Raw genomic sequence first — 12,797 nt, 5'->3', positions numbered from 1 at the left:
CACACACTTTCAGCCCCAGAAAACAGGTTTGTGACAAGTTTGGGTCACCATAGGTTGGAAACTGCTTCAGGGCTCACAACAAGGGCAACAAGGGATGTAACCACACTGCAGAAATACAGCAGTTTGACTTCACTTTAACACTCCTGGGATTTGTAGTTTGGTGAGGCTTTCAGCCTGGTCTGTCAAGAGATCTCTGGTGTCTCACCAAACTACAAATCCAAAGATTCTGCAGGAAAGAGTCATGGCAGTTATACTGGTGTCAAGCTGATTTATTTCTTCCGTGTGGATACACCCAATCCTTGCAAAATGCAACCCCCCAATATGCTTGCAATATGCAGGTGACCAGATGTCATAACCACAAAGGAGGACAAGCCACTATAAAATGTTGGGCATTTAAAAAATATATTGCAGTACAAATAAAAGCTAAAGACACTAAACTCATCTGTCTACATTCACTGGGTTACCCAGCTTACAAAATGCAAGATCCAACCTCCTTGCAAGATCCAACATGCTCGCAAAGAGCAAGAGCCAATGTTTGCAGCAACCAAGATGGTTGCAAAATGCAACAGCAATATGTTTGCAATTACCCAAGAGGCTTACAAAATGCAGGGTCCAATCTGCTTGCGAGACCCAACAGGGTTGCAATGCCCAACAACCCCGCCCAAACTCCCAGAATTCCACAGCCTTGAGCCAGAAAAGAGTCAAAGCGTTGGGGGAAAGAGTCAACATGATCTGTTTGACGGCTGGGGCTGAGGGAGGAGGAGGAGGAACTCGGACAAAGGCCACTGAAGGCTCCGGACGTTGCTTCCAAACCTACAGAAGATGCTGCTGCTGCTGCTTCACTTTTTCTGAGGCCAGAAGGGGGCGCTCTCTGCGACCAGCGAAGAGGAGATCATTCCCTCCAAGGCGAGATGGCGGCGCCTAGGCAAAGGCTTTGGGGGCCTTGCAGCCGGGTTCCAGAGCATGAAGGACGAGGCAAGACGGCGCTCGCTGGGGCCCCTGAAGGCCCTGCTGAGGCTGGCAACAGCACGGTTATAATAACGGGTTTGAATGACGTGGGGCCCTGAGGCCACTTCGGTGGACGCTGTGGAAGGATTACGGCCTTCTCAAGGCGGGAGAAAGAACCAGGCAGCCAATGGCAGCCATCTGCCTTCCAGGCCACGCAGGGAGCCTTGAGGAGGTGCTTCTGTGCTCCTTCCAAGGCAGGAAGCTCCCAAGTCTGCCTCCTCCAAGGAAGCTGCCTTCCTTGGGCAGCAAGGGCCAGCGATGGAGACGCCAAGCAGCAGCAGCGGCAGCGCCACCTAGAGGAGGCCATTGACGTTACGGACGCCATTGCTGTGAGGAGACTTAAGGCTTCATAGCGGAAATGGGCCCCTCAGCCCTCACTTCCGGTGCTCCTTCGACACCAGCCACCTCTGCGGGGCAGGCATTGGAGGGGAGTGTTCCGCCTTCTATGAACCGGAAGGAAAACACATAAAATAAAATAGAGGAAAATAAAAAACGTCTCCTGTTCTCTTTCTTTTTTCTTTCTGCTGCGCTCACTTTTTTCCTTTACGGCGTTCAATTGGGAACCGGACGTGTCGAGGCGGTTGCAGCGTCAGCAAAACCTGCCGCTCCCCTTTGGGGTGGCGAAGGGGAAGTACTCAGGCCTTGGGCCCCGCCCACTCTTCGGGTCTTGGGCCCCGCCCACTCAACCCCTGCCCACGTGACAGGTAGAAGCCCCCTCCTCATCCCAGTTAACCCCTTCCTGACCTGAGAGCCGCAACCTTTCCTTCTTGCCAGGCGCTTTCTCTTCCGGCTTTAAGGGGAAGCCCCGCCTCCTGACGTCACCAGGGACCGCCCCCTCAGCCCTTGTCACGTGACGCCAAGGGGCTCCACGTGCTCCGCTTTTCTGTGTTCGGCTCAAAGGGAAGAATCCTTCCTGACCCTCCGCCGTTGTCTCCAAGGCGGTAAGTCTTGGCTGCCCTGAAAGATACTGGCAAGGAATACATGGTTATTATTAGTAGTATGGGTCGGACCCTGAAAGAAAGCAGCCCTTGGTCTCCCGTCTTTGCAGAGCAGCACCTGCAGTAGGCTGGCTTTGCTTTCCCTACGTAGCAGGTTGAAAGTCAACAGGTGCATCATAGCCATTATTACTACTATTGTTATTATTAATTGTATTACTCAGACCCAGAAAAAAGCAGCCCTTGGTCTCCCCTCTTTGCAGAGAAGCCTCTCCGGTGAGATGCCTTCGTGTCCCCCTTTGTAGTAGGTTGGAATTCAACAGGTGCAGCTTGACAGTTGCACTGTTTGTACCTTGAAGCAGAGGAGTGCCTGGTCTCCCATCCTTGCAGGGAAGCCCTTTCATTTGCTTCCCCTCCCATTATGTAGTGGGTCAAAAACAGCAGGTGCAGCTTAGGCCCATTATCTGTTACACTGCTTAGAAGGTTAAAAAAGGAGTGCCTAGTCTTCCATCTTGGCAGAGAAGCATCTGCAGTGAGGTTGCTTCGCTTCTTACTATGTAGCAGGTTGCAGTTCAACAGGTTCAGTTTATGCCCATCATCAGTTGCACTGTTTAGATCGTGAAATAAAGGACAATTTGGTCTTCCATCTTTGCAGAGAAGCCTCTGCAGTCAGATAACTTTGCCTTCTTCCTCTGTGAAGCAGGTTGGAATCCAACAGGTGCAGCTTTGGCCCATCATTGCATTGGGAAAGTTAGTGCTTTTCTTATCCGCCCTCAGAAAATGTGTCTGCATTTTAAACTGTTTGCACAAAACTAATGATGCATTGTTTCTCAGATATCCTAAATATGAAGGCATTTTTCAAGCACACTGTGTGTATAGAAACACCTTCCAGGTATTCAGTGTAGCCTATTCCTAAATAAGATTGCATCCACACTGCAGAAATAATCCAGTTTGACACCACTTTAACTGCCATGGCTCTACTCTGTGGAATCATGGGGATTGTAGTTTGCTGTGGCGCCAGAGAAGACTAAATATCTCATGAAATTCCATAGCATTATCAAACTGGATAATTTCTGCAGTGCAGATGGAGCCTAAGTGTATATATGGTAGGTTGTCAGCAGTCTATTATTTCCAGGAAAAGCTGCAGAACAGCACTGCCTTAATATTGCTTAGTGCTGGATCATTTAGTACATTTCTGACTGATAAGGCCTGTGGAGGGTTATCTTGGTTGTCCAGTTTTGGGCCTTGATTTTGGAGGAGGGGTTCAGCCCCCGCAGCCTAGCCTTGAAGCTGATCCTCCCCATCACCACCAGCTATCTGTTCAAGGCCTGCCACCCAGTCTCAGCAGTTGACCCATTGTAATAAAAGCATAGGAGCACTGCTTGACAGAAAAGATTGGTATCAGTAGTTTATCTGGAGGAGGATGTGTGTGTGTTGTGTGCCTTCACGTCTTTGCTGACTTATGGCGATCCTAAAGCAAACCTGTCATGGGGTTTTCATGGTAATATTTGCTAAAATGTTTCGCCATTGCCTCACCTTGAGAGAGTGTGACTTGCCAGTGGGTTTCATGGCCAAGCTGGGAATCAAACCCTGGCCAATAGTTGTAGTCCAACACTCAAACCACTGTGCCATACTGGTTCCTATCTGGGCAAGATTAGCTGCTTATAATCCTTTTGGGGGATTTTTGAAACAGTAGCCTGTTGATCTATTCCAATGTAAAAGAAAAGAGGCTTGTGACCCCTATTCTTGGCACCTTGAATTTATATGGATTACAGTCCACTTTCCCGGATGCATGGTTCAGGCGTACAGTACGTATATGCACAGTTTACATGGTTGATGGGGTGGAATCAAAGTGAAATGCAATGCAGAAAACAATGATATTATCTGGGCATAATAAATATTATTATTATTTAATTTATATCACACTTCCTCCCTGCATTGGGACTCAGTGTGTCTGGCTCACAGCTTAAGAGCAATGCGATTATGTAGAACATTTTTCTTGAATGTCCTACATTTTGTGAAGCCCTGGCCTCCTTTGCAGTTAGGACATCTGGTCAATTTGCTTGAAACCCACCTTAAGACTGAAGGAATTGGATTAGACTGTTGGACGGGGATCTGCATAATGCTGATTTTAGATGGAGACAAGAATGTTGGTGTGTGGACAGGGAGATAAGAAGTCATGCCTGCCACCTTGAAATCTTTGAAGGTGGGGTGCAGATAAATGTAATTAATGAAAATAATAAGCCTTTGACTCAGGATATGAGATTAATGGGTTTTTCTTTGCTGTCCCCCTCATGTGATAGCAAACTGAGCAATGGGGGAGGATGTTTTTATCCTAATTGGACTCATTGCTTGTCATGCCTCCGATCTTGTGCTCCTGATAAAGCAGTGCATGGCTGCATTCGCTTCCTTAGCTGCCACACCAAATTGCCGGTTTGCGTGCACTTCATTGTCAGTTAAGACATTTATCCCCTTCTTGTGGATATTGCTGCCAAATCAGGTTTCCCCAATTTGATGCCTCTTCCACAGAGAAGGTACAAATTGGAAGAAGGGAATCTTGTGGGAACAGTGGCAATGGCTCTGAAAAAGGCCAAATGCAGCCAAACAGCATCATTTATTTATTTAGGGTCTCATTTATTTATTTATTTAGATTTGTAAGCTGCCTTCAGTCCCTGTACTGGGAAAAAGGCAGGATAGAAATAAACATGCTGCTGCTGCTGCTGCTGCTGATGATGATGATGATTTCATTTGTATGTCTCTCCTGGGCCTAAAACATGGTGAAAGTGACTTCTAGGGGACTAGTGTAGCCCCCTGGCCATCCACAGTTGCCCGACCCAGATTTAGAGTTGTTGTTGTTGCTGTTGTTGTCGTCTGTCTTCAAGTCATTTCCAGCTTACGGCAATCCTAAGGTGAACCTGTCACACGTTTCATGGCCAGATTTGTTCAAAGGGGTTTTTCCTTTGGCTCCCCCTGAGGCTGAGAGAGCATGATTTGCCCAAATCCATTCAGTAGGCTTCCATGGCTGAGCAAGGATTTCAACCCCGGTCTCTAGAGTTGTATCCAATGCTCAAACCACTATACTGTACTACATTGGTGCTAATCTTGAGTGTGTGTTGTGTGCCTTTGGGTCATTTCCGACTTAGGACAACCCTAAGGCTTCGAATCCCAGCTTGGCCATGAAACCCACTGGGTGACCTTGGGCAAATCACACGCTCTCAACCTCAGGGGAAGGCAATGGGAAACCTCCTCTGAATGAGCCTTGCCAAGAAAAAAATGTGATAGGTTTGCCTTTGGGTTGCCATAAGTTGGAAATGACTTGAAGACACAACAACACTACTAAATCAGGGTAACGGTGGAAGACTAGGGGGCTACATTAGTAGCCTTAGGGTTACTATAATCATAAATGTAAAGGCAAACAACACACACACATCTTGATCACACTTTGGTTGGCCACACTTGCTCTGGGTTTCTTCTGTGACATATTGGCAGAAATTGTGTTCTTCATTCTGTAGAGTTGATAAAGATGATGTCTTCTGAGCCAGTATGTTGTTGAATGGAAGGTGGTTACATATACAGTGGTACCCCGGGATACGAATGCGCCGCCTTACGAAATTTCCGGGTTACGAAAAAAATCCATTTAAAAAAACTGTTCCGGGTTACGAAGGTTATTTCGGGTTACGAAAAATTTTTTGGTGCTTTTCGGCGCTATTTCGCACGAAATCGCGGCTTTTCCCCATTAGCGCCTATGGCTTTTTCGCCTTACGAAGATTTTCGGGTTACGAAAGCGGCGGTGGAACGAATTAATTTCGTAACCCGGGGTACCCCTGTACTGTTAAAGTGTTCTGAGTTGATACTCCAGTCCAGGAGGGCACTTGTTTTGAGGGAAATGGGGTGCCATTTACAGTATTTTTGCTTTTTTACCAGAAGACGTTGGTGCCTAAGAATCTGCAGCTTGCAAGACTCAGCCGCCAGCTGCTTAGGGTCAGACCCAGCTGGGAGGCACTTGCGATGCCAAAACGAGGGAAGAAGAAAGAAGAGGATGGAGTCCCACCAGAGAAGGCAGTGGCAGGTAAGTGTTTCCATCTTAGCCATGAAGGTGGGCAAAGGGGGTAACCTTGTTTCATGGGTGAAGGGTTGTGTGTTGTGAGTGCCTTCATTGGGGCATACCCAAATGCCACAAGAATGTGCAAATTTTAATGTTTTGCAGAATCAATCAGACTGGATGGTACAAAGATGAAAAAAAGCGGCCAAAAATTAGGCAGTGTTTTAGTTTTATGGCAGTGGTACTCAAACTTTTTAAACTTAGGACCCGCTTCACATCTACATGCAGACTCACATGCACACTCTTGCCACTATATGAATAAAAATACAGCAGCCTATTCACGTTCACTGAGATTAAGGACACAGGGACCTCATGAAAATGGAAAAACTGGAAATAAAAAACCATTATTATTTTTTTACCGGAAAGATTACCTCTCCTAAGTCCTCCAGTGCAAGTCTATGGTCAACATCTGGCAGAAGCTGACCACACAATTGCACTGGAATACCTACAAATGCCTAGAGAATTGGTCTTTCCAGGAATCACTATGTCCTCCAGCGTGGCATATGGCGAATGCTGATCATAGAGTCATGATGGAAGACCTAGAATTCCTAGAGAGTTGCAACAATCCTTGCGTATCTCCATAACAAATCCCAACTAAGACCACAATGTAGCAACGAAGTAGAGGAAACATGTTCATCAAATCCATGAATCGTCAAAGTCATGGGGGGGGGTGCGACTGTATTTTATTTAGTGCCTGTATTTTCATACATTTGTGCATATTAATATTTTGATATTATATAAGTAAATAACATCATTCAAATTAGAATAGTTTTATTTAAGTAAATTCAATATTTAACTCAATGAATGTGTAAATTTTACACATAAAAAGTTTGGAAAGAGGAAGAATCATGGACCAAGTCTTAAACGCTCTCTTTAGCAGCTCTCGCACCCCCAACCCCCGGTGGGGTCCTGCCCCACCATTTGAGAACCACTGGTTTATGGTGTTTTCTTAAATCAGGGCAGGGTATATACTTTGTAGACTGCAGCCCCCATAACCCCCTCCCATCAGTGCTGGGTATGGCTTTTGGGAGTGACAGTCCAATATGAAAACCAATTCTCTGTGACTGATGAAATGTTTGATTCATACTCTCTTTTCCCATTCAGAACCAGAACCTAAGAAGGCCAAGAAAGGTGGAGCTAAAGCTGAGAAGGAGGCTGATGGCCCCATCATGTATCAGGACCCTCCAGATAAACTCACCTCTCCCGGTGGCAAGAAATACACATTGAAGGTCACATCCTGGAATGTCGATGGGATCCGAGCCTGGGTCAAGAAGAAGGGAGTGGAGGTAATGCATGAGAAGGGCCCTGTCAGAGTCAGGCCAGGAGTATCTTGTATCTTGTTTTCCAGGAGAACCAACCAGTTGCTTAAAATCTGAACATGCATATACTGTTGAGTCTCTCTTATCAGAAATGCATGAGATTGGAAGTGTTTTGGATTTTGAAATATTTGCTTATGCAGAATGAGACAGGACCCAAATCTAAACATAACATTCATTTATGTATCATGTACACTTTATACATGGAGTCTGAAAGTAATTTTATATATAATATTTTAAATAATGTTGTGCATGGAAAAAAGTTTGTGTACACAGAACCATCAGAAATCAAAGATGTTACTATCTCAGCCACCCATGTGGATAATTTTGGATTTTGGAGTACTTTGGATTCTGGAATGGCTGATAAAGGATACAGTACTTAACTTGTATAAGAATCTGCATCCTTGTGGCATCCTGGGAATTGTAATTTGGCAAAAGTTCAGGACTAATGCATGAAAATACAAATCCCAGGATTTCATAGGATTGAACCACAGCAGTTAAAATGGTATCATAGTGTTATAATAATGGAGTGTGAAAGTGTTCATGTCTTTTGACTACATATGGATGTGTCTTGTAAGAATGCCAGGACAGAAGAGGAATGCCTCATAGTTTCTATCCCTTGTCCACTTTATTTTCTACGTCATTGCTGCATTGTGGTCTTAGTTGGGATTTGTTATGGAGATATGCAAGGATTGTTGCAACTCTCCAAGGAAATAATTATAATTGCTTGTCAAGAAGGAATTAGCAGACTGTAGTACAGTATAGCAACCAGATTCATAGTTTAAAGAAGCTGCACCTTTAGAGCTTGAGACAGCTAGGAAATAGCAAAGTCAAGGCTCCAGCTTAATTCCTGGCTTGATATTTCTAGGGCACATTTCCTCCAAGATATGGACAGAAAGAGAGCCAGTGTGGTATAGTAGTTTCAGTGCTGGACTTGGACTTGGGGAGACCAGGGTTCGAATCCCTGCTTGGCCATGGAAACTTATTGAGTGAACTTGGTTTGTAGATTTGAAAGGCACTAGAGCTCTCTGGCAGATGGTTCTCAATATTCTTCCTGGGGAACTGCAAATCCCAGGATTTGATAGGATATTTCCATGGCAGTTACAGTGGAATCAGAATGCTATAACTGAAAGGGACTCTTGTATATGAAAGAATATGCACTATCACTAAGCTACTACACTCCTTTCCCTCTCTTCCTTGGTGGCTATTTGTATGCATGAATTATGTAATGTAAGAATAGGGAAACCAGATAGTCTTATTTTTCTCTTCCCCTTTTCTTTTTGGCTTGTGCCTCTTCAGTTATATGGTGTTATTTTAAATTATCAGCTGTCTTGATTGTCAGGAAGGTGGCCTATACATATAGTAAGCAAACAAATGAATACAAGATTTTCCAGTCACTTTCCCTTCATAATCTCCCTGAAAGGTAGGTTAGGTTAAGAGAAAGCAAATAGCCCAAAGTCACCTGGGGAGCTTCATAGCTGAAGTGAGGTGTTACTTACTTAAACCCAGGAGTCAGCTCACAGTACATAGTTATAGCCATATGACTCCACTTTAACTGTGTTGGCTGCACCCTATGAAATCCTGGGATTTGTAGTTTGGTGAAGCATTAGAGCTCCCTGGTTTAAAATTCTAAATATCCCTATGGCAGTTTAAAGTGGAATCATGGTACTATAATTGTGTAGTCTGAATGGCCCCCAAGTGGCTTTTCTTCCATGTGGGAGAATTCATATTCAAAGCTACACTGCATGCCCTTTGTAAAAAAACAAAAACTAGTTGGCCCACTATATCCATGGATTGTGCATTCAAGGTTCAACCATCCATGGCTTGAAAATATTCTCTTCCAAAAAGCAAACCTTGATTTTTCCATTTTATGTAAGGGACACCATTTTGCTACGTCATTGTATATAATGAGACTTGAGCATCCATGGAACCAAATCCTGGACAATCAAGACCCAGCAGATACCAAGGGCCCACTGTAGTTCTGTGGGGGGAAGCCAATCCAGCTCCCCCCTTTGTAATTTATTAAACTTCTGTTTCACTTTTATGAGAATATGGCAGTCAGGAGATGCTCACCTAAAGCTGTATCTTCACACAGTGGGTATGCGAGGAGAGCCCAGACGTCCTCTGCCTACAGGAGACCAAGTGTGCGGAGAAACAGCTGCCTGCTGAAATCCGGGATCTGGCTGAATATCCCCACAAGTACTGGGCCTGCTCTGATGACAAGGAAGGCTACAGTGGGGTGGCCCTAATCTCCAAAATCAAGCCTCTTGATGTCAAGTATGGTATCGGTGAGAACATGCAAAACCTTTATGGCAAATTTATACCTCCTTCTCCTATTTTGTTCTCTCTGCTTCCCCCTTTTCTTTCTAACATGTGATTTTATTCTTCTTGCCCTCTTGAAAAATTATTTTTTGGGGGACAACTCCTGGAATACCCCTATCCATGCTGGGTTCCTGGGAGTTCTAGTCCAAAAAAAAAAAATCCCCCTAGCTTTTCCAGGCTTTGTATCCAGTTTGCCTACTGCCTTCTATATTCCTAAAATGATGATGAGTACTTCATCTTAGCTTGCTGGAGTTTTCTATATTAAAAATTTGGGCTTTTTATTCAGACACACTCTGCTCCTGAAGAGAGAACTGATATTCTGGCCTTCTGTACACCTCTTTTCCTTATGGCTGGGGTGGGAAACTGCAAGGGGCCTTTGAGGGAATGCATTGGCTCTGTATAAAACAGTGAAATTCTGTACACCTTGCTGTGACACTCCCCACACCTTTGAAACAAATATTTTGAAAAATTGTTTTACCCCAAAATTGCCTCTACAGCCAAAGGCCACATTTTAGACCAGGTTAGTTCTTTCTTTTCCCCACAAAAAAGGTACCAATATGGCTTCTCTTGATACTAAATTAGTTTAACCTTATTACAAAAAGGACCTCTTCTGGGCCTAAAATAACTTTGGGGTGGGTGATGGACACTTTCTCCACCCTCCTTCTTGACTACTGGTTTCCAAACTTTGGTCTTCCAGGTGTTTTGGACTTCAACTCCCTGAATTCCTGAGTGTTGGCTAAACAGGCTGGGACATCTGGGAGTTGGAAGTCTGAAACTTCTGCAAAACCCAAGTGTGGGAACCACTGCTCATGACCAAGATGTCCAACAACCATTTCCATTGTTGGCTTCCACCCCACTACAGGTGAAGAGGAGCATGACAAGGAAGGTCGTGTGATCACAGCTGAGTTCCCTTCCTACTTCTTGGTGACGGCGTACGTGCCCAATGCTGGGCGGGGCCTAGTGCGCCTGGAGTACCGCCAGCGTTGGGATGTGGCCTTCCGCTCCTACTTGCAAGGCCTGGCTTCCCGCAAGCCCCTGATCTTGTGTGGGGATCTCAATGTGGCCCATGAAGAAATTGACCTAAAGAACCCCAAGGGCAACAAGAAGAATGCCGGCTTTACTCCCGAGGAGCGGGCTGGCTTCACCAAGCTGCTGGAAGCAGGTTTCACTGACACGTTCCGTCACTTCTACCCTGACACGGCTTACGCCTACACCTTCTGGACATACATGATGAACGCCCGGGCCAAGAACGTGGGTTGGCGGCTCGACTACTTCCTAGTCTCCAAAGACCTGCTGGAGGGTGTCTGTGATAGTAAGATCCGTTCTACTGCCCTGGGGAGTGACCACTGTCCCATCACCCTGTATCTGGCCATATGAATCAGCAATGGAGGGGGACAGAGGGTGGTTATGACACTGCTAGTGTAACTAGAGCTCAAGGGTGAAGGAGATAACTGTAGAAAACTGGTGTGTGTAAGATAATGTGGTTTGCTATATCCACACCTGTATAGTAGAGGTTTGAATTTCTGTTCTCTTTTTCTCCCTGGCTGAGGTAACTCGAGAGAGAGTGCCAATAAGGTTACCTACTCCTGAGCTGGGAGGTGAGCCCCCTCTCGTACCTTTTCAGGGCCATCACAATTATACACAGTAGCAGCCTCTTGCCATGGATGTGTGCCCAGTTTCCTTTCCCCTTCATTAAATGTAACAAGCAGGACTAGATGGGACAGGGGTAGGATTCTATGTGCAAACAGAATGAGATAGAAGCTGTATTGTCTCTGCCTCACATTGTTAAAAGGCTGAACAGATTATGGCTCTGGTTCATCAGCTGGCAACTCTGCCTGATGATCTCCAAAAGAGACTTAAGTGGCTAATGGACAAGAATTGATGCTCTCTGTCTTTCAGCTTGCGATACTCCACCTAACCTAGTACTGTTCTTAAACTCCCTTGGTTTCCCATCTTCCTCACCTTATTTTTCTATTGAGTAGCCTTTTCTCTTTCAAAATCCTCCTGCTTTTAGAAGGCTGTGGTGCTTCAAGGTAACAGCATAATGTCTCAGAAAAAGAGCATTAAACTTCCTTTTTATAAGATATAAATGAAACAGTTGTTCTGTTTTGTTTGTTCAGTTACTTTGTTCTAAGATTGGGAGGGGATCCTCAGTCAGGGGATTTTGGATTGAATTTAATGGCATTTGTTTGTCTCACACTTCATCTACAGGGCTAGAGGCAGCATATATGTTTTCTCGCTGTTCCTTTCATTCTTACAATGACCTTGTGAGGTTGAGCAGTCATGAGTATGACTGGCCCCAGAGCAACCTGTGAGTTGTAAGATTGGGGATTCAAATGCAGATCCTCCTGCCCAGTGTCGGCTGCCACTTGTTATCGTATGCTATCTTCTTGACTATGACATAGGTCAACCCTATTGTAGGGTTTTCTTGGCAGATTTATTCAGAGGAGGTTTGCCAGCACCTTCCTCTGAGGCTGAGAATGGCATGCCCAATAGCCAAATGGGGATTTGAATGTTAGTCTCCTAGTCCTAAAGCAACACTCAAACAACAACACTGCACTGACTCGTCTGATGCTACATTGGCTGTAAATCAAATGCCAGAAAATCTTTATTTGGTGAATTTGGCCTGGTTTTGCTTATTTTTCTACCACTTCATTGGCAAACTTCAAGAAGCACTAACATTACAAATGAGTAACTAATGTTTACATCCACTTGCTGAAAGCTAGATTATCGGTTCTTAATGGTCTTGTGCCATCCTGGCCAAAACAAGCAGAAAGCAAGCAAAGGGTCTCAAACCATAATCTATTATTTAAATAAAAATATTCTCTCCTAAGAGTTATGTGAAACCAGGGATTGTATGGAGAATTAATTTCAACTTTATTCTGATGGGCAAGTTCATTTGATTTGAGGACCTACCTAATTGCCTTTTGTTGTACCTTGTAGCAAAACAGTTACAGGGGAACACATACACAAATGTGAACAAGGCAAAAAAAGTTACAAAGGTGCAAGATGCAAAAGCAAAACTGATGTATGAATTTGTTCTTTTCTTCCCCAGTCATACCCTGGAATTTGAATATTCATGTCCAGGATGGGGCAGGACACCATGAAGTGGCA

The 12,797-nt window shown here is 44.8% G+C and overlaps 2 protein-coding genes across 7 annotated transcripts in view; one reads left to right on the top strand and one right to left on the bottom strand.

The window, feature by feature from the left end:
• LOC121935024 (O-sialoglycoprotein endopeptidase) overlaps window positions 1-1,814 on the bottom strand; it is a 12,689-nt gene extending 10,875 nt beyond the window's left edge. The window contains exon 1 of one of the 5 annotated variants that reach the window (XR_006104723.1): window positions 818-1,657. The gene's annotated coding sequence lies outside the window, so the exon portion shown is untranslated. The other 4 variants (XM_042476021.1, XM_042476019.1, XM_042476023.1 and 1 more) reach the window with 4 other exon arrangements.
• APEX1 (apurinic/apyrimidinic endodeoxyribonuclease 1) lies at window positions 1,814-11,778 on the top strand. Of its 2 annotated transcripts, none has more exons than XM_042476024.1 (5): window positions 1,814-1,949; window positions 5,868-6,012; window positions 7,150-7,331; window positions 9,457-9,649; window positions 10,546-11,778. In XM_042476024.1, exons 2-5 carry the CDS (start codon window positions 5,952-5,954, stop codon window positions 11,058-11,060), a joined length of 951 nt encoding a protein of 316 aa, XP_042331958.1. In that variant the 5' UTR covers window positions 1,814-1,949; window positions 5,868-5,951; the 3' UTR covers window positions 11,061-11,778. The 2 variants fall into 2 exon arrangements, with proteins under 2 accessions (XP_042331958.1, XP_042331959.1); XM_042476025.1 differs by having other exon boundaries at window positions 1,822-1,949; window positions 5,871-6,012.
• The last annotated feature ends 1,019 nt before the right edge of the window (window positions 11,779-12,797 follow it).

This window comes from Sceloporus undulatus, chromosome 6 (assembly GCF_019175285.1).
Source record: "Sceloporus undulatus isolate JIND9_A2432 ecotype Alabama chromosome 6, SceUnd_v1.1, whole genome shotgun sequence".
Taxonomy (NCBI): Eukaryota; Metazoa; Chordata; class Lepidosauria; order Squamata; family Phrynosomatidae; genus Sceloporus; species Sceloporus undulatus.
Note: the sequence above shows the minus strand (reverse complement) of the source record. Positions and strands in the feature narration are given on the sequence as shown.